Source organism: Hippoglossus hippoglossus, chromosome 18, assembly GCF_009819705.1.
Source record: "Hippoglossus hippoglossus isolate fHipHip1 chromosome 18, fHipHip1.pri, whole genome shotgun sequence".
Lineage (NCBI taxonomy): Eukaryota > Metazoa > Chordata > Actinopteri > Pleuronectiformes > Pleuronectidae > Hippoglossus > Hippoglossus hippoglossus.
In genome coordinates, this window is record NC_047168.1 from 14,487,398 (window position 1) to 14,508,072 (window position 20,675).

Genomic DNA, 20,675 nt, shown 5'->3' on the forward strand with positions numbered 1-20,675 from the left:
CTTGAATCCGCAGAGAACCGGGACAGCAGCAGCGGTGTGTGTGTGTGCGGTGTGTGCGTGTGTGTGCGTGGCTCCTGAACCTCCGGTAACCCGCCTTCCTCCCCCCGGGGCCTGAAGACATGAGTTCCCCGCGGACGCTCTGAAGCGGCTCGTGTCGTTGAACCTGAACCTGAACCTGAACCTGAACCGAGGACCTGAACCGAGGACCTGTTGTCACCATGAGAAGCCGCAGCAACTCCGGCGTGAAGCTGGACAACTATGCCCGGATGATCCAGCAGACGATCATGAAACACCAGGTGCGACCCCGCGGGGTTCCGTCATCATGTCGTCATCATGTAATCATCATGACATCATCATGTTAATCATCATGTAATCATCATGTAGTAAAGTCAGGCTCTCACGGGAAAGTGTCATGGCTGCGGGCAGCTTCACACACTCCTGTAGTAAAGTCTCGTTTCGCAAGACAACAGCTTCAAACACACACACAGACACACACACAGTCAAAGCCTGAGTGTGTGTTTGTGGCAGTTGTGGCAAGTGTGTGTCTGAATCAGAGCTGGACGATACGGTCAAAAACTCGGTAATTATCGCGATAAGTGTCACCTCATGAAGTGTAAAGAGTTGTTTGTTGTGTTGTGTTGTGTTGTGTGTTTGCACAATGCATTTAAACAGATTCCTCGATGCACATTAGTCCCAGACCTCGACACACAGATCTGTGCCAACCTCTTTTCGTGGACTTGATTTTGCACAAGGGGCCACATTCAACCTAAACTCTGCCCTCAGACGCTCACATGCCTCTTAATGTCCTCACTATGCTGAAAAACGTCCAACCCACTGGGTGTGAAGTCCCCGTCTCAACCCATCTGAACCCGTCCCACATGGCAGCCGGCCCGTGGCTGTGCACAGCTCGCTGCTCAGATGGATCACTGCACTAACGACCAAATCTGGTCCCTGGGAGCTGAGTGTTTCTGCACAAAGACTCACTGACGACACTTTAAATGGAATCTGACGGATGCAGAGAAACATGTTGTCTGTGTTTGTGCGATCACAGCTACACACAGACTAAATGAACACCGTGAAACACAACTGTCCAGGGTCCCTCATCAGTTTGTGATAACCCCCTGACCTTTGACCTCTCTGTGTGTCTGACAGGACCCGGTGACCGGTCTCCTGCCGGCCAGCCCGGAGCAGCCGGACGCGTGGGTGAGAGACAACGTCTACAGCATCTTGTCCGTGTGGGCCCTCAGTCTCGCCTACAGGAAGAACGCAGACCGGGACGAAGACAAGGCCAAGGCCTACGAGCTGGAGCAGGTAGGTGTGTGTCTGTGGTCGGAGAGTGTCCAGCTCCTCTGTGTCTGCTGATGAAGAGTCTCATGTTCCTCAGTCTGGACACCAGGAAGAAGAGTGTGTTGACAATACTGACATTTAACCCTCCCTCTCTCTTCCTCTTCCTCTTCCTCTTTCCTTTTGTCTAGAATGTGGTAAAGCTGATGAGAGGTGTCCTGCAGTGCATCATGCGGCAGGTACGTTGTTTGTGCGTTGCTTTTCCTCGTCCCTCGTTCCTCTCTCACAAACACACACACACAGGATGAGGGTTTAACACAGGAGCTGGACAACGTCTCAGCAGTAACAGTAAATACACTGGAGGTTAAGATCCACGGATTTAAACCTCAGACTGGAACTGCATTCAGGGTTCATTCCTCCTCCAAGTCCCAACAAACCAAACCAATCAGATCTTCTTATGAATCCCAGTACACTGACGTCTCTGTCCACTCTGCTCCGTCCTCAGCTGGACAAGGTGGAGAAGTTTAAATACAGCAGGAGCACCTCAGACTCCCTCCACGCCAAGTACAACACCAAGACCTGCGCCCCCGTGGTTGGAGACGACCAGTGGGGTCACCTGCAGGTGGACGCCACCTCCCTCTTCCTGTTCTTCCTCGCTCAGATGACCGCATCTGGTGAATAAACTCGTCCTCGCTCCCTGTCGTGGTTTTGAACTCTCGATGTGATTGTTATTCGGAGGTGTTCTGCATGTGTGTGCTCACGGTCACGCGTGTGTTCCAGGCCTTCACATCGTCTACACTCAGGACGAAGTGGACGTCGTTCAGAATCTCATGTTCTACATCGAGGCAGCTTATAAAGTGGCGGTAAGTTCTCATTGGTTCACCCTCAGACGAGGAGGAAGTGGGTTCACAGGAAGTCTCTGTCCTCTGTGCTTCAGTTTGTGTGTTATTATATTTTCTTAAGACTTCGGCGAAGCATTAACGTCGCCGTCTGATTTTCTGGTTCCCTGCAGGATTATGGGATGTGGGAAAGAGGAGACAAGACCAACCAGGGCATCACTGAGATTAACGTCAGCTCTATAGGCATGGCCAAGGTAAATACACACAAACACACACAACACACACAAACACACAGTAAATACACAAACTCAAACTGTAGAAACAGGCTCAGGAGAATCGTGGGAAGCAGGTGGGAGGAGCAGAAACAGCCTGAGCGATGGCAGAACAGGTGCTCCAGCATAAGTCTCTGGCACGGAGCAAGGTGTCTGGTCACTGTGGCGGCCTTTACGCTGACCTTTATACAACCCAGACTGACTCAGGATCAGATGGGAGACGTTGTGTACTCGGCAGTAACTGCCTTCCGTATGGATTCATGTTATGTTTCGGTCGTCAGCCACGTTTTTACCTCAATAAGAACATTTTTGTGATGGAGCTTTGTCTGGTTTCATAAAAAAAACTCCCTGAAACTTAAAAATCCAACACAAACATTGCAGTTCTGAAGTTTTAACACGACGCACTGTTCTCTCTCTCTGCGTCCGACCCAGTGCTGTCCTTGTCCGACAGCAAACAGGAGGTATCGGGTTCTCTGTGGTCTTCCAAGAATGCACACACACACACACACACACACACACACACACACACACACACACACACACACACACACACACACACACACACACACAGAGTCTAATTTAAGACTTTTGAAACAGGCACTGCAGGACATCCCAAGCTCTATTAATTACGTGTCATTTTTAGCATTTGAATGTAACACACACTTACACGTAATGTTGCTCACTGATTGAGGGTGTTTCAGTATCCAGATAATGACAACAACTGTAATATTTTAGTTGTGTGTTGTGTGTTGCGTGTTGTGAGTGTGTGGGACATACAGATGTGATGTTGTGTTCTGCTGTGTGTCCTGCAGGCAGCTCTGGAGGCGTTGGACGAACTCAACCTGTTCGGAGCAAAAGGAGGACCTGGATCTGTGGTCCACGCCTTGGCTGACGACATACAGCACTGCCAGGTACACACACACACACACACACACACACACACACACACACACACACACACACACACACACACACACACAATTATATATCTTTTGACATTGTTTAATCTTTTCCCCTCAGTCCATCCTGACCTCCATGTTACCCCAAGCGTCCATCTCTAAAGAGGTGGACGCCGGAGTCCTGTCCATCATCTCGTACCCTGCGTTTGCTGTCGAGGACATAGAACTCGTCAACATCACCAAGGAGGAGATCATCTCCAAACTCCAGGTGGGGGGGGGGGGGGACTTTTTACTGATGGGACTTTATAAAACTCTCTAAAACTGAATGAACGTGTATTTTGACATGAAGAAAATATGAGGCTCTACATAATGATGGGGGTGATTGTTACAGATCGAGGAGGAAGAGGGAAAGTGTTTTTATTCCAGCCTAGATGAGGAAGAACATGCTGAACATCTACTGGAGCTGTATAGTCACTTTTTACCTCGTGCATTTTATAAACTTCTCCCGTCGTTTCAGGGTCGATACGGCTGCTGCAGGTTCCTCAGAGACGGACACAAGACACCTAAAGAGGTAAACGAGTTCTGTCCTGGTCTCTATCTCTATCAAGGTGGAAAGATATGTTCGATCTCTGGCTCCGAGAAATATTAGAAAACAGGAGATAAGACTTATTTCTGTTCTTGCACAATGAGGTGATTTTTAAAAGATTCTGCCTCCACCCATTGTCCTCAGGATCCAAACAGACTTTATTACGAGTCCGCAGAACTGAAGCTGTTTGAGAACATCGAGTGCGAGTGGCCGCTCTTCTGGACCTACCTCATTCTGGATGGCATTTTCATCAACAGCCCGGAACAGGTAGTCTACACCTGCATGTGTCTTTACAAGTCGGACCTCGGTATGAACGTCTGTCCCGAGAGACGGATTAGACTCTGATTCCTCTATTCAGGTGCAGGAGTACCAGGAGGCTCTGGAGGGAATCCTCATCAAACAGAAGGACGGGTTACGACTGGTCCCGGAGCTCTACAGTGTCCCCGCAGACAAGGTGATGAAACCAGGAGACATTATCAATAACTGCATGAATTTGTCAGTGTTGTTTTGTGGTGTTCTCATGCTTTTTATTCTCGCTTTATTGTGTTGTGTGTTTCCACATGTGAACAGGTGGAGGAGGAGTGCAGGAACCCTCACTCCGTGGAGAGAGTCTCTATGGGCAAATGTCCTCTGAAGTGGGGACAGTCTCTGTACATCCTGGGAAACCTTCTGTCCGAGGTGAGCCGTCGTTTCACTGAAGAACTTGTAATGTGAACAATTTGCATACAAAGACTTTCTTTACTGTTTATTTGTCAGGGTTTCCTTGCTCCCGGGGAGATCGACCCTCTCAACCGGCGTTTCTCCACCATCCCTAAGCCTGATGTGGTCGTTCAGGGTGAGTCATCAGGAAACACCGTGAGGCCCTGAGCTGCTGAAACTCTTTATTTGTTATGCTTGTTAAAAACCGTCTGTCTCCTCTTGCAGTGTCAATTCTGGCCGAGACCGAGGAGATAAAAGAGCTGCTGATGAAGAACGGCATCGACGTGGAGACGGTGGCCGACATCCATCCCATCCTCGTGCAGCCGCCCAAAGTCCTGAGCCACATTTACGCCCGACTCGGTACAAGAAACAGCTTTAAAAGAAACTTCATTCCATCATTTTGCTGTTCTCATATTTTAAAAGGGGAAAATCACATGTAATCGAGTCACATTCCACTCACCTTCCGTTTCTCCTCCTCCTCTGCTGCGGCCCAGGACGTAACCCCAGGCTCGGTCTGACCGGGCGACCCTACAGGAGAATCGGGGTGTTGGGAACCTCAAAGTTCTACATCATCAGGAACACCATGTTCACGTTCACTCCTCAGGTCAGCAAGCAAATACGAGAAGTGGAGATCAGTCAGGTTTCCAGCTGTTGTTGTGAAGATCAGACTTATTATGATTATAGGGATTAATGAGGAAAAACTTGAAAATATATCAAATATAAATTTAAAGTACTGATTTTTCACATCTTATCGCTCCAGTTCATCGACCACCAGCAGTTCTACCTGGCGTTGGACAACAAGATGATCGTGGAGATGTTGAGGACAGAAATCTCCTACCTGTCGTCCAGATGGAGGATGACCGGACGCCCCACTGTCACGTTTCCCATTTCACAGACGATGCTGAGTAAATAAACACACACACACACACACACACACACACACACACACACACACACACACACACACACACACACACACACACACTCACAATGTACCTGGAAGTGCTGAAAACATCTGAAGTTATCTCAACGTAAAGACTTCAGGTGTTTGAAGAGTCAGCCCCAGTCCCAGTGCCTTTCACCAGTTCTTCTCTCAGGAGATCGAACCCACTCACCAGAGTTACACAGAGAAGAACATTATGTGTGTGTTCCTATTGTGCGTGTGTGTGTGTTTCAGCTGAAGACCACACAAACCTGGATCCTGCCGTCCTGGCCACACTGAAGAAGCTACAGGACGGATACTACGGAGGAGTGAGGTGAATGTTACTGTGGATTCAGAGGTCAAGTCTCATGTCGAGGAGTTCACATGAAATTAAATCAAAATGAGCTCCTTTGACAGAATGATTGTATATTCTATATGTTTACAGTTAATAAAACATGTTAAATTAATTAATTAAATGAATAAAATAAAGTCAAACGACGAGAAAATACCACTTCTCTGATATTTCTCCCGAGGGATGATGTGGAAGGTTTGGCCCAAAGTAGCCCTCGATCCCCAGGGGGTAAAAATAACATTTATAATTATAACAGACTTTTTAGTCGCACACAAAACTCTTCATCCTTTCCTCTTCCTCCTTCCCAGGATCCAGACGGGGAAGCTGTCGGAGTTCTTGACCACTTCCTGTTTCGCCCACCTGAGTTTCCTGGACGGTAAGGGTCCCGGCGGCATGGGCCACCGCAAAGAAGAGTGTGATGATGAGAGTAGCGACGATGGATACGTGCATGAGTTGCGTTGTGATGATGGTAAGAAGCCGCTTGATGGAAATGGTGCCACCAGCTGTGGAAAAATATTCTTTCACTTTATAATGTCACGCTGCCCGGTGGCGTTTCTTTGTTTTCCATCGTTGGTCTGACCATTCCTGTTCATACTCACGTGGTCAAAGACTGTGGTTGTAAATACACATGTGCAAAGTGCCGGTGCTCTGAGTCACTATTAACACAAATTAAACGTTTGAACCTCATTTTAAATTCAACGAGTAACTTTTAATATTCCTCACCTGAAAGAGATTGAACCTAAAATATATCATAAAACATGATTAATAACAATCTCCCTGTTTTCTCATCATTTAACTTCACTGATCTTTGACCTCAGCGTTGTGTCTCTGTGCTGTTTGCATCTCTCTGTTGGAAAATGAAGCCTCGAGTTTCTCAACCTTTACTAACAGTCGTTGTTTTGATATTTTAGAAAATTGATGTTGCATTTAAATGACTTCAATAACTGCATGGACGACAGAGTCTTAAAACTGATGCCTGTGTCCTGTGCACGTCTTAATTTAATATACACGCATGTTGTAAAATGACTTGTGTGACTGGATGCATGTGCATGAACCTGCAGATGATCCTAATATATTTACATTTTGCATTTTGATCGAGAATAATAATGTTAACAGCTAAATTCAAACTAAGGTGACTCATTAGTACATTTATTTTCACAGGTACCTCTCAAGTCATACAAATAAATTTGGTTTTATTGTTAATACATTTTTTCATGTCAATATGTTACAAAAGAACAACACGTGTAATTACTTAAAGATATTTTAATGTTGGATGATTTGGTTTTGATTATTGGGTTCTCTTACTTTTTAAGGACCTGTAGTTAAGAGTTGTAAACTTGTCTTTGAAACCATGACTCTTGTTGCTTCTCTTTATCTTTTGTCCTCACTCTTCCCTTCGTCCTGCTCTTCACATCACATCCTCTCTCAATCACCTGTCTCCTCAATCTGTCCCCTTGTCCACGTGTCCAGAGGCGGACGACCTCGCTCAGTACCTGGACCACCTGTTGGCCCACACTGCGCCCAAGAAGCCCAAACAGAAGGTCGTGGGTCTGGGCCGGTTCAAGGCGGCTGCCACCAAGACGAAGGATATGGTGTCTCTGAAGAACAAAGCTCAGGAGCTCAACGTGCAGAGTGAGTGGATCCTTCATTAAGACGTCACAACGTGCGTCAACGTGCAGAATGAAAACACCGTGTTTGTGTCTAGACGTCAACATGTACCTGGAAAACAAACTGTTTCGCTCTCGTCAGCCGTCGCTCAACCTGAACCTCCCAGAGGAACAAGCAAGTGGGGTGTGTTTCAATTCCCCTCAGTTCTTTCATCTACTCCATCTTCTGTTTTCCTCTGTAATGATTCAAAGTGAACATCTCCCACCTCCAGGGTCCAGACGTGCAGGTCACCTCAGAGAGCAGCATCCCCCGAGACGCCAGCGGAGGAATCGACTACGAGGCTCTGGTCCAGATGCTCAAAGACACACAGAGTCTGCAGGACCAGGCGGACATTCTCCACATCCTCTTCAAAGACAAGTGAGATCTTAGATCTTAGATGGACGATGACAACAATTTAAAAATAGCATAAACAGTTAATTCTACCATTCAGTCCGTATGATATATACTTATTTAAATACAGTATATGACCATCTGGAGGATTCCTACTTGAAGTAAACTAAAGTTTTAAAAGGAGCCAACTCACGGAATTCAAACTCTTCCCTAACTCTGACTGTGCAGCGTTTATCAACCTCTGTGCATGTTGTGTTGTTGTCTGTGTGTGTGTTGTTGTTGTGGGTCTTTTTAACAGGGGCATGGACTGGGACACTCAGCTGCACGGTAAAGGCTCCACGGTGCAAACGCTGCTCACCGACCTGTATGAGAAGGTTGGAGAGCTCAAGCTGTGGGGCCTCATCAGGATGCTCTCCGGCATGTTGAAGAAGAAGGTGGAGGAGCTCGACTCGGTACGAAACCACAGCGACGCAGTTAGAAACAAACCTGAGAGACATTCCTTTATTTATTAAATATTGTCATCAGTTAATAACCTTGAGATTCTATTCTTTTCCATTTAACTTGAGACAGCTGTTGAACATCCAGATCCTCCCTCTCTTCTCATCCTCCTCCTCCTCCTCCACTCCTTCACACACTTCCCCCTCATCTCATCTTTTCCACATCTCCTTTCTGATTGGTTGTGATCTCTCTCTCTCTCCCGCTCTGTAGGCCTGCTCTGATTTGCTGGCGCACCAGAAGCACCTGACCGTGGGTCTGCCTCCGGAGCCCAGAGAGAAAACCATCACCGCTCCCATACCCGCAGACCAGCTGGCGGCGCTCATCGACGAGGCCAGCGACAACAACATCAGCGTGGCCATACTCACTCAGGTGAGTCGTGCCCTCCACCAGATTTGAATTTGTCCTCACCTTGTCCTCCTCCTCCTTCATCTCCCTTCTCTCCTCCCTCCTCCAGGAGATCATGGTGTATCTGGCCATGAGCATCAGGACTCAGCCCAGTTTGTTCAGCGAGATGTTCCGGCTCCGTATCGGCCTCATCATCCAGGTCATGGCCACAGAACTGGCTCAGTCACTCAACTGCTCAGGTCAGAACACGTTTTATACAAACTTTGAAAGTATCCAGTCACAACTTCTGAAAAAGTCCCATTTTCTTATTTTGCTAAATCCCAAAATATGTGTGTGTCTGTGTGTGTGTGTGTGTTTGTGTGTCTGCAGGAGAGGAGGCCACAGAGAGTCTGATGAGTTTGAGTCCGTCTGAGCTGAAGAATCTCCTCCACCACATCCTCAGCGGGAAGGAGTTCGGCGTCCAGCGCAGCAGTGAGTCACACAATCCCCTCGTTTAAACGTGACCTTAGGTTTTATTCTGAGTCTAGGTCTCCCTCCAGTCTGCTCATGCATCACATCCTAAATGTGAAAAGTTGAATTTAACATGTATTTTTATGGGTCCCCCCCCCCCTCAGTGCGAGAGGTGGACACTGGAGTCAGTCCCGCCATCTCCATCCATCATCTGGGCAACGTTGGCGCCACCAAGAGTGAGAGAGCCGGCATCAGCAAACTGAAGAGCGACATGCGGATGGTAGGGTCCTGTTGGTTGTGCGATTAGAACACACCTCTCACATCGCATGTTTGTATTTGTTGACTCTTTTGTAAAAGAGAGAACTTCACGGATGAGGTGACGCGATGAGAGGACGTTGCTTTGAAAGTGTTTTGTCTTGTTGCAGCTGGAGCACAGGTTGTCTCTGACGGAGCCGAGTAAGGTGACGACGTCCGGCCGCGTTGATTCAGATTAGCTGCTAATTCAGACGCTGATGGGGAAGAATAATTTGGTTTAGAAAAAATAAAAAAAAGGGAGAATTATGGAGGTTTCGTAGGAATTGAAACGGCAAATCAGAATTTTTGCTGCTGAGGAAATGAGTTGTGTGGTCGTGGATGTAAACGTCACCAGAGCAGCTTGTTTCCTGTGATTCTTTCACCACCTGGTTTTCTTGTTGCAGGCGGACCACAGGTTGTCATTGACGGATCAATTCAAGGTGATGAACACGTGACGGAATATTAATAATCACAGTGTCATAGCTGATTATAGGTTTTACATATCGGTAGAAATCAATAATACATGTGTACATGTGTAAACATCACCAATCAGAATGTGATGGAGACTTTTTCATACTGATCAAAAGAGACTAAGCTTGTTCTCTGCCTCTGATTTTACAAATATGAGTTTTTAAATCCTGTGGTGGAGTCGAGGTGAGAACCTGAGGTTTGAAAACACCTGAAAAGCTCCGGAACAGAAACCAGATGTTTTTCTCTCCAGCTGTTTTGTCTCCGAGGTGAAGAAGGAAAAGCTCGACTTCATAACGCTGCTTGTTTTGTGTTTGTTCTGATTCAGGACCCCAGGCTGTCTTTAACAGATCCGGTCACAGAGGTGATGATGATGAGGAGGATGATGATGATGAAGGAGTTAATTCACGTTGCTGTGGTGTTGTGAACTCACCGTTTCTATATTAATGTCATTAACTGGTTTTGCTGTGAAACAGGAGTATTGGGTTTTGCTCACATGAACAGAGCTGGTTGTTGGGTTCATTGTTTGCTGTGTGGTCGACCGCAGGGGGTCCAACTGGGTTCAGGTGGTGGTGGTGCAAGATTCAAAATAAGAGTCTGGACAAATGGAGAGTAATCGCTTAAATCTGACGGAATTAAAAATAGACGAGTTGTAATTTAGTGTTAATTTGATTCTGAGGCAGATGCAGAGGGAAGACAGAGCTGCTCAGAGTGAGGATGATGATGGTGGTGGTGGTGGTGATGGTGGTGCTGGTGGAGGTTGCTTGATTACCGTGAATGGAAAGGCTTCAGGCTTTGAAAGGATTTGGTTGAAAAGAGAAAGTTAAAGCAGAGTTGATGTATTGTCTGTTTCAGTGGGACCAGACTCCGACTCCTCGCAAGGTGACTCTGAAAACCACGTTAAACTGGGTTCTGTGGGTTTTAATTCTCATGAACGTCGACTAAAGATTATGAAGCCGATCATCTGACTGGATTACATACGGACGAGTATTAGGATGTATAAAATACAATAAAAAAAAGATTATTACTCATTATATTATATTGGCAAACTTGAACAACATTTCTCCCGTTGAGTTCGATGTTATTTTTGACATACTCCTTGATACTCCTCCGTATGAACTTTCTGATTTCTGATGGCTGCTGATTTCAGGCTATTAAACTTTAATTTCTATAGTTGATTCTGTAGAAAATACTAAAAATTGTTTTAATTATCTTTCTGCTTCTCAATGAAGGGAATATTTATTATTGATTATATTGAAAGTTAAATGAAAGAAGTTGAGAAGTGTCCAAACATGTAAACACAAAGAAGAAACCAGGAGGACGTGTGTGTGTTTAATCTCTCGTCCTTCAGATCAAATGGAAACTGGGAAGTTCGCTGTTACGTGACGATGAATCTTTATTTTTCTGTGCAGGGTTTTTAGCGCCACCTAGCGCCGTTTCGTGGAATCCTCCTCAACCAGGGAACTAATCAGTTTATTCATCTCTAATTTCACTGTTTTCTCACCTGATTTCTGTGATTTCTAATCCTGATTTTGATTCTTGCACGATGTGACTCTGGATGAATCGATGTAAGAAGAAGCTCCATCCCTCCGTTTCTCTGTTCACCACCGAGCTTTGTTTTTTATCTGTGTGTGTTCTTCTTTTTCCTCTTCTCCTCTTTTTTCCTCGTCTCAGGGAATGAGATCTCAGTCACTGGACATAGAAAACATCGAGTCTGGGGTAAAGATTTGTCCGTCGATCACATATTTATCACAAGTCAGATTTGGGGAGTGGTCTTCTGCTATATGCCTCAAGACAGGAAGGGGGCGCTGTTCTTTGAGAGTCAAACAGCAGCTGCAGTGACTCCTCTCTGTTTGTGATGATGCAGAGGTACCGGATGCCGTCAATCGAGTCTCTGGACATCCCGGAGTGCGTTCCCGTCAGCAGGGACACCCGACACGGCCAATGGCTGCGCAGGAGGCGTCTGGACGGCGCCTTGAACCGAGTCCCCGTCGGGTTCTACCAGAAAGTCTGGAAGATCCTGCAGAAGGTCAGACCCACACTGAGCTTCAGTTATTAGCTTAGATCAGATCGAATACAACAATACACACAAATTACATGAGTGTTTGGACTTTTAATCCACATTGAATTCAACGTGGTGATGAAACCAACCTGTTTTCCTCCAGTGCCACGGTCTGTCCATCGAGGGCTTTGTTCTTCCTTCTTCTACGACCAGAGAGGTAAACGCTCCTCACTCCAAAGTCCCCTTGTTGCTTCAGTTCATTGTTAATCTGATGCTGTCTTCTCACTTCTCCTTTTCTTTGTTCTTATTTCCTTCACTTCACCACATTAAACCAATCACAAAGTTTGGAATACAACATCGAAAAGCTGAGAATCGTATTATTTCACTTATTTTCTTCTTGTTTCTCCAGATGACGCCTGGTGAGATCAAGTTCGCCGTCCACGTGGAGACGGTTTTGAACCGCGTCCCTCAGCCCGAGTACCGGCAGCTGCTGGTGGAGGCCATCTTGGTCCTCACCATGCTGGCGGACGTGGAGATCCAGAGCATCGGCTCCATCATCCACATCGAGAAGATCGTCCACCTCGCCAACGACATGTTCTACAAGGATCAGGTGGGCGGCGCCACACACACGACCCTCAGATTCAGTGTTGTAGTAATCAGTTCTTTAACAGGAAGTTCTTCTTCTTCTTCTGCTCCAGATGGACCTGGGAGCAGCGGAGCACATCCTGGACAGGGACCCGGGCACCGGAGTGTGCAGGCTGCTGTACGACAGCGCCCCCAGTGGCCGCTTTGGGAGCATGACCTACCTCACCAAGGCCGTGGCGGAGTACGTGCAGGACCTGCTGCCCAGCGGGTCGTGTGCCGTGCAGTGAGAAGACGCCGTGACGCAGCTCCACTGAGACGTAAAGCGTTTTCTACCTTAAAGTCACAATAGAACCGTGAGGCTGAAGGTTCGAGACATGTTACAGTTTTTTTTTTCACAAAGGGAATTATGGGAAATTCTTGTCCTGAGTTAGATGATAAAATGAATTATTGGCAGGCTAGCTGTTTCCTCCTGCTCTCAGTCTTTGTGCTAAGCTAACTGCTAACTCGCTGTAGCCGCACGTCGATGTTTCTCATCTAACTCTCAACAAAGAACTCGTTTCACTCGATGTCAAACTTTTAAATTAATAATTGAACGTTCATTATAGCAGCTCATGAATATTTTCTTCAAAGCGTAATATCTAAACCAGTGGAAGTGGATCTAACTTTCTAAAGAACTTACAGAAACTTGTGACTCACACGAACCTTCAGCCGGAACTAAACTTTCTCACTGAATCCTCATCAAGCTTCAGAGACTCAGACACACTCGTCTGTTCTCGTGTGTGTAACCACTGTTAAACAAATACTGCTTCAAACTGACGCTGATCTATTTCCACATCTGCTCAGACTGTGGTGCAGCTGGTGGAGGGAGGAGGGTGAATGCACCCCCGACCTGGTCTCGTGTCACCATACCTCAACATCCTACATGCTGTGTGATGTAAAAAAAAAAAAATAATGGTTCATAATTAAATAATCTATTTATTTTACATTTAGACATCAGACGTGTCTCTGACGGGACACGGATCTGTTCGGGAGATTTCTCTAAAGCCTTAACTCGTAAAAAGTGTGCGTGTGCGCGTGTGTGTGTGTGTGCGTGTGCGTGTGCGTGTGCGAGTGAAGCTACATGAATGCTGTTTCATTGTAACTGGGTGAAACTCTGTGTTTGTGCAGAAATGACTTTACTTTTATTGTGTCATGTTGGAAAATAAAGAGTTTTTAGCACGATGCTGTTCTTTTAGTAGTTGTTTTTGAAACTACACAGTGAATTCTAAGCCCTTTTAAAGAAGGGAAGCACTTTAATTCACTGTCGTCATGAGCTAAACTTTAACTTTAATTAGTTTATCTTGTAATAAAAACAGTGAAACTAACATCATCTGTTGTTTTACTTTATCTTGGGCACGTTTCACCTCTAACACTTTGTTCTCCAGATGTTTTAATGTCTCCATGTGAAGAACAAACCATCATGAGTCAGTAATTCAGATTATTATTATTATTAAGGTCATTAATATGTTGAGAAGAACAGGAGGAGGAGGGGGAGGAGGGGGAGCCCGTCTGTGATATTAGAAATGAATAATATCCACTGAACAAACCGTTCCTTCATTGTTTTGTTGTTTTTGAAGCTAATTCTGTAATAAAAGGGAAAAGATAAGTTGTTTTGAGTTTTTCTTTTTCTAACTTCTGCTGCAGTTTGTTATCTGATCTGGAGCCTGTCACAAATCTGCTGTTTACGTCCAACCTCCAATCAAATCGCTTTACCTGCTTCATCGGGGCGTGTCCGATGAGATGCGCATTATGCAAATGTGTAACTTCTTACTCATTAAACTAATATTAGAGGAACGGAGGAGAAGGTTTTGTGTCATGAAGAGTTGATGTGTTACGTTAAACTTTGAGCTGTGATGTTAAGAGTTTAAAGTTCAGCTCGCAGGACAAAAGGACCTGAAACAAGTCGACACACAGACGGAGGTAAACACAGACACGGGCTCAGTACAGACCTTAAATATTGACCCGAACATATGTAAACGTGAACACACAGACTGTCACCAACTGAACCTGAACCTGGATCACGTTTCCTCCTCCTCGATCAGATGAAGGTGAAAGTGCAGCTGCATGAGTCAATACGTGAAACTCCTGCAGGAAACTGCTGAGCGAGCAGATTTCAACAGGCCTCGTTTCAGGGTTTGTGCTGAAGACCCAGATTGATTAACTCACATTATTGATTCTGGTCTTCAAGTCGTTTGAAGTCGGTGAACGTGAAGTCAAATGTCCGACTCGTGCATTAAAGCCACTTGTTTCTTTCAACATGAATTATTCTAAAACTCAAAATAAGGCGAAAGAAATCACGGTTGTTATTTTGCAATGCTTTTATTCCCCCTCCTCCGCCGCTCCACACAGTACACACAGTACGCACAGTACACAGTACACAGTACAAAGATAATTTTTGGTTTAAAAGTGCAATCCTACTCAAACATTTCTCAAACATGCTGAGTGTACAAAATATCAGCAACCACCCGCTCTGTGCATGACGTAAACTATGCAGGTGAGTCGAAGCAAAATCTGAAAGTAAAACCCCGAGGCCGTGCAGCTCGTCGTCAGGGAACTGTTCCCAATAGACCAGGGTATTTTAAATCTGGGAAGATTGTCTGAGCACGTAGACAGAAAGGTTTTGGGATATTTATTATTCTAAAACAAGCATTTCATTGTCAATATATCTAAAAAGAAATACTACATAAAGTATATTTTGGGTACTGAAAAAATCTAAAATACATAGATATGACAGGTATGTATCCTCCATTTGTTTTAAATGAGGTGTTTGTAGTTGAAGTGATTTCCTCTCGGCAGATTAATTTGCACCTGAACAATCTTTTCTTTAAATACAACTTTGAACAGAATAAAACAGAACTCGAAGATGTTAAAATGTTCCGGCTGCTCGAGCACGGCCGCAGAGTTTTGTAACTTCTGCAGCTTCTCTTCTTCTTTTCAACGTCGTGTTCTTGAGGTTGTTTCTGTTTCCTCTTATTGTCGACCGTCATCCCACTGCATCAGAAATCTGAGATTACAGTCAGATTTACATTTGGTTGCTTTGTTAAACGGGAAATAAGAAGGTTTTTGGCCAAAGCACATTTCTTCAGGGTTTTTAAAGGCTGACGATTCACAAACTTCTTAAATTCAAACTGATTCACATTCACAAAATTTAAAACAAGCTCCACATTGTTTGCTTTTTCTTTTCTTTTTTTCTGGCTGGTTGTTGATATTCGTCATAACTGGCTGTTCTTTGTGTTTTGCTTCTATGATCATGTCAATTTCTGGAGGTGAGTTCAAGGCCACAGTTTGAGATCAGGGCTGAAGGGACTTTGGTCCACGGAAGTAGAAGTAAAAGTAAAAAAGTTTGAAGTTGTTCGGACCCTTAATAAAAAAACCTTCTCACTGATCCTATCGTGGAAAACATCAAGTATAAACATGACTTTTCTTTTGGAACTTTACCCCTCGAGTGATATTTCTCATTATGGGTGGAGCATTAATTAACTACTTGCTGTGTGAATCCATAAAAACCTTTAGATTTCATCAGAAACGAATTGGAACGTATAAATACAGAAGTCCGATTACAGAGCCTGGATGAGTTCCGGTCATCAGAACCCTGGTGCGGATCACGTCTGCTCACTGGGGCTCGAACGTCCGGTGTCCGAGGACGGTCAGTAGTTCACGGGCTTGGACGGGGAACGATGGCTGGTGGAGCAGTAGCCCCCCCTGTGGACGACAAGAGAACAACACGAAGCTCTGTCAGAGGCTTCATCGTTCTTCATCACTGAGGCAAAACTTTCCGTTTTCTGTAATTCTCAGTTTGATAACGTACAAAACGCATTAGTTCTCTTGAGAGTATATTTATTCATTTCCAATCTACTCATAACATCACCGATATTTTATTGAATATTCACAAGCATGGCGTACATAGTAAATAAACTAAAAGAGATGCTAAGCTAACTGCTTAAAGCTGCAACATGCACCTCCACCACTAGATGTCACTACATTCTACACACTGAACCTTTAAACTACTGGAATGCTTCAATGACTTGCTTCTTAATGCCTTAGCTAATATTGACCCGAGTGTTAGCGACCTGGATTAAGTGTGTTTTTTACATTTACTTGAGCTTCGTACGTCGACGATTTAACCTCGGATTCCCTGACAGTGTGTATTTGATAACGTTGCGTTACCTGCAGAGTCCTGTGGAGCACTCGTAGTTGTTTTGGCAGTAAGCTCCGAACGGTTTACTGCTCATGATCCTCCACAGGGGGGTCATGCGGGCGACCCTCCTCAGCGTGTGGACGACCGAGTCTGAACTCTGGTCGGAGCTGGACTGCAGCCGAGAGGCCAGCGGACCCGCACACACCTGCAACACACACACAACACACACACAACACACACACAACACACACACACACGAGTGGATTAGAGACCAAGGACACGCTGCACGATTAAACATTGATTTATTACAGTAATTCTCCACAAGTCAACTCCGAGTATCTCTATTGGACATGTGCTGAGTCAAAGTGGTGACTTCATTTGCCGGTAGTTTGTCTAAAGTTTCCAAGATCGAGATTTAACTTTTACGTTCAACCACCACCAATTAATGTACAGGTCTCCAAAGTGAAAATACATAAAAAGATCATTTATTTACATAGGTACGTTACTATTATGGTACATTTACTTTCTAAAACATACTTGATTTGCATTTTCTGAGTGGTTTTCTCATGATTAGCTTTACTTTAAACGTATAAAATCTATGTTTTTCACAGCTTATAATATGTCGAACAGTTTATATGAATGCATCCTCTGACACATGTCACTGGACTCACTCACCTGCTGAGCCAGCATCAACAGCACAAAGCACAGAGCCACTGCTGCTCTGCTGTGGACGAAACTGCTTCTCTCCTGCATCTCTTCAGCCTCAGGTCCGACCGGGCTCCGGGTAAATCTCTGCAGGACTCAGTCCAAATAGAGAGTCTGGAGTTTGGAGTCCGGCTCAACTCGGGTTTCTTTGAGCTGGAAGTGGGCCTGACTCAGCGAGCGCAGCTGTGGCACCGGCAGAGGAGGCAGAGCTCTCCTTTATATAGACTGGCCATGATCCCAGGAGGCGAGAGGCGGGAGGGGGGGGGGGAGAGAGAGAGAGTCCATCATGTGTCGTCCACCCCTCGCTCCACCTCTCTCTCTCTCTCTCTCTCGCTTTGTCTCTCTTTTCTGGCCCAGATGTGACAGGATGTGTTTGCAGAAAACCCTGCATTCCCCAAACGTGTGTGTGTGTGAGTGAACCTGCAGTGAACCTGAACATATCCTGACCTGACGCAATCCAACCAACAGTCTCTGCTTATATAATGCAGTTATATACAAATATATGAGCTCAGTGTGGTTTATATAAGCAGGTGCACGGTGCACATGACACATCACATACGTGTGCTCCGTGCATTCAAATAACAGAAGGTGGTAGATGAGCCTGAAGGCTGCAGGACACGTCTGGACTCAGAGGAACCAACTTAAATATGATGGAGATGTGTGTGTGTTTAGAATAAATATAGAATAATTTGACTTTTTTGTTTGGCCCATGTCCCAGTAGCTAACATGGAGGAGGCTGATTGTTTAGCTGTACTGCCGGGAGCAGCCAGCTCGTCTATCTCTATAGAAATGTCCATTTTTCCGCTAAGTTTGGTTTTAATTTGTTAATAGATGCTATAGAAACGAGGGTGAAACGTCATGATTGACAGCTGAGACCGACTCGTGATTGGCCCGAGGGTATGGGCGGGCGGGACCTCGCTTCCGCGGCTCCACACACCGATCGCTACAGACGCACAAGATGGCCGCGTTTTTCTTTATCTGTCTCTTAAAATGAAGGAAACTAAATAAAGAAAGTATCAAAAACCAAAAATCTATTGTTGCTAAGCTTAAAACGAGGATTGTTTGTATATTTTATGACAAGTTACCTCGTTTTTACTGGAGATGGATGAATCAACACATTCTACATTAACCTGATGCCGCACATTCTCATGTCGCACATTTCAAGTTGCAGCCGGTTGTGTTGCTGTTGTGTTCTTCCGTGTCCTTGGAGACTAATTCAGGATAACCAACCCTTCACACTGGTCTGCTCCGGTTATTTGCACAGCAGCAGGCGCGGGGCTGCACCCGGGTACCAAGTCCAGTCCTGAGGCCATGCAGGCCTTGTTTGAGGTCAGCGGTGAGATCACGTCTAATCTTAACTAAATGGTCGAGAGGTCGCGGTGTTTCCTAATTGTACACGTGAGCCGCCGAGCCAGTGCCTGCGTCTGCAAATTGTATATCTTTTATAATTGGTTAACTGGGTCATTAGGGCAAAGGTGAGGGCCGCTACCTTCACAGGTCAACGCCACAGCAGCAGTAACGTTCCCGTTCACGTGCTTTATTCAAATTGCTGCACCTATCCAGGGTAAATCAGGTCGACCTGGACGAGAGCAGACGGAGCCGGGGGCCGAGACAGAGACGCTGCAGGTCACGTGAACGACGCGCTCGCGGCTAAAGGATGTTTAAACACTCACAGAAACTGGAGAACGAGGAGGAGAACATCTAATCTGCAGGATCACGGACGGATGCAAGGGAAAATTCCTGAGGCCGATTCCTGTCGGAATGTACTGACAGGAATCCCCTGCTCTGTAAAACTCAGAACATGTGCGTCACGTGTTATCGGCAGCCATGACTCATCAGATTGTGTGCGACAGGTCGAGCAGCTGCAGAGACGAAGAGTTCAAGACGAGGAAGGTGAAGGTCCTTCAGGGTTTGTTGCAAAGTGTGAGACGTACGCACACATAAGCCGCAAAGTGTGAATAATTTGGTTTTTGCAAATGAATTACACGAGCGGTTGCCATGGTAACAGGATTCAAACTGGACTCGGTGGAGTTTATCTGCAGGTTTTTTCACTTTTGGAGCCGATCAGTCAAAGTTCAAAGGTCAAGATCCACATTTTCAAAGATATCTCCACAAATAATAGAGATAAAAAAATCTGAAGTTTGTATTGATCAGAAGATTATTCTCCATCGAGTGATGTCATGTGATGAGTGACGGCACGAAGAAGTCAGTATTTGTGTCTGTGGTGAAGAATCATAAAACACACAACCCAGGATGGATTTTTACAGATTTACAGATTCATGTATGTTTTATTATAATATCAGTGATTCAGGCTCCTTCCTGCAGCGTCTGTGACTCTGTCGGTTTCCCTTTGAGGCCACACTCACTCCTCTCCTCTGTCCTCATGGTCACGGTCAAAAAAAACTTTCATGAAGTAAGAGGAAATAATTCTCCTCGTGGACAAACGGATCGAAGGAGGGTTCAGACACGACCTCGTCTGACCAGCTCTCAGTCCTCGTGTGGTCTGAACAGGCTGATGTTCACAGAGCAGATACCCAGAAATAAAGGCCTTGAGTCGCAGCCAATAACTCTCTGATAGCAGCTGTGGGGACAGTTCATCTCTTATCTGTCTCTATAAACATGATATTAAGAATGGAAGTAGAACAAGGTTTTTAAAAATCGTTTCTACCAGGAACAAAAAAACACGTTTTTCATTTTCTTAAACAATAACAGATATTTAAATTATCATTGCGATAAAGGATCGACTGCACAAGCAATACAAGCAGAAGACTTACTGAAATAACTGTTGGCGTCCGGGGGAAATGATCATACAGTGAAATAAAACCACCATAAAGAGACGTGAAATGACCATAAAGACAAAAAACAACCACAAGGAGACACAGACACACACAAAATGACCAAAGTGTTGCGAAGGGAGCAGCAACATCCTGACCAGTGTTCTTCTTCGCTGACGATCACGTGTTTCATATGATCTCGACGATGTGAAATCAGATCATTGTGAGGAGAAGTGGTGGACGTGGTTGTTTGAGTTGTGACACGAGCGCCACACGGATCTACTTCGAAAAGAAAAAGGATCAAACTTGACACATCAGCAGAAACAGAGAATTGTCTTTTTCTATTCTCCTTTAATGCAGGAGCACACGTGTCCTTCAGCTGAATTGAACTTTGTGTCCGATTGAAGATGCTGATGAGACTCTTTCTTTCACCTGAGCAGCTCTTTTTTATTCTGGATCTCAGTTTGGTTTCCTTTCCTCATCTTTTCTCCGGGAACCTGTTTGTATTTATATCCGTTTCTCAGTA

At 45.3% G+C, this 20,675-nt stretch overlaps 2 protein-coding genes and 1 long non-coding RNA gene across 20 annotated transcripts; 2 read left to right on the plus strand and 1 right to left on the minus strand.

Moving 5' to 3' along the window:
* The first annotated feature begins 176 nt into the window (after positions 1-176).
* Positions 177-12,998, plus strand: phka1a (phosphorylase kinase, alpha 1a (muscle)). Of its 18 annotated transcripts, none has more exons than XM_034568991.1 (35): positions 177-296; positions 1,153-1,311; positions 1,476-1,523; positions 1,790-1,958; positions 2,065-2,147; positions 2,297-2,377; positions 3,208-3,306; positions 3,416-3,562; positions 3,812-3,865; positions 4,025-4,147; positions 4,239-4,334; positions 4,451-4,558; positions 4,637-4,715; positions 4,805-4,939; positions 5,074-5,183; positions 5,340-5,484; positions 5,757-5,835; positions 6,162-6,322; positions 7,324-7,485; positions 7,559-7,644; positions 7,733-7,878; positions 8,150-8,303; positions 8,560-8,718; positions 8,804-8,933; positions 9,064-9,165; positions 9,309-9,424; positions 9,570-9,605; positions 9,843-9,878; positions 10,235-10,270; positions 10,762-10,788; positions 11,581-11,625; positions 11,774-11,935; positions 12,072-12,125; positions 12,318-12,518; positions 12,607-12,998. In XM_034568991.1, exons 1-35 carry the CDS (start codon positions 219-221, stop codon positions 12,778-12,780), a joined length of 3,780 nt encoding a protein of 1,259 aa, XP_034424882.1. In that variant the 5' UTR covers positions 177-218; the 3' UTR covers positions 12,781-12,998. The 18 variants fall into 18 exon arrangements, with proteins under 18 accessions (XP_034424882.1, XP_034424890.1, XP_034424883.1 ...); XM_034568999.1 differs by having other exon boundaries at positions 6,162-6,229; XM_034568992.1 differs by lacking the exon at positions 10,235-10,270.
* Positions 12,999-13,275: 277 nt separating this feature from the next.
* LOC117751956 lies at positions 13,276-14,138 on the plus strand. Its single transcript, XR_004611947.1, has 2 exons — positions 13,276-13,494; positions 13,526-14,138. It is a non-coding gene; the product is annotated as an uncharacterized LOC117751956 (long non-coding RNA).
* Positions 14,139-14,835: 697 nt separating this feature from the next.
* leap2 (liver-expressed antimicrobial peptide 2) lies at positions 14,836-17,570 on the minus strand. The gene is made up of 3 exons (XM_034569021.1): positions 17,346-17,570; positions 16,700-16,875; positions 14,836-16,234 (listed from the first exon to the last, which is right to left on the minus strand). The coding sequence occupies exons 1-3, from the start codon at positions 17,421-17,423 to the stop codon at positions 16,180-16,182; spliced, it is 309 nt and encodes a 102-aa protein (XP_034424912.1). The 5' UTR covers positions 17,424-17,570; the 3' UTR covers positions 14,836-16,179.
* Between the last annotated feature and the right edge of the window lie 3,105 nt (positions 17,571-20,675).

What these genes read in the sequence shown, in the direction of transcription:
- phka1a (XM_034568991.1), top strand. Translation starts at nt 219, where the DNA reads ATGAGAAGCCGCAGCAACTCCGGCGTGAAGCTGGACAACTATGCCCGG. An exon ending in AGGCAGCTTATAAAGTGGCG is followed by an intron (nt 2,148 to 2,296) that starts GTAAGTTCTCAT and finishes GGTTCCCTGCAG; the next exon opens with GATTATGGGATGTGGGAAAG. An exon ending in TAACAGATCCGGTCACAGAG is followed by an intron (nt 10,271 to 10,761) that starts GTGATGATGATG and finishes TGTCTGTTTCAG; the next exon opens with TGGGACCAGACTCCGACTCC.
- leap2 (XM_034569021.1), bottom strand. Translation starts at nt 17,423, where the DNA reads ATGCAGGAGAGAAGCAGTTTCGTCCACAGCAGAGCAGCAGTGGCTCTG. An exon ending in TGTTGATGCTGGCTCAGCAG is followed by an intron (nt 16,876 to 17,345) that starts GTGAGTGAGTCC and finishes TGTGTGTTGCAG; the next exon opens with GTGTGTGCGGGTCCGCTGGC. An exon ending in TGCTCCACAGGACTCTGCAG is followed by an intron (nt 16,235 to 16,699) that starts GTAACGCAACGT and finishes TGTCGTCCACAG; the next exon opens with GGGGGGCTACTGCTCCACCA.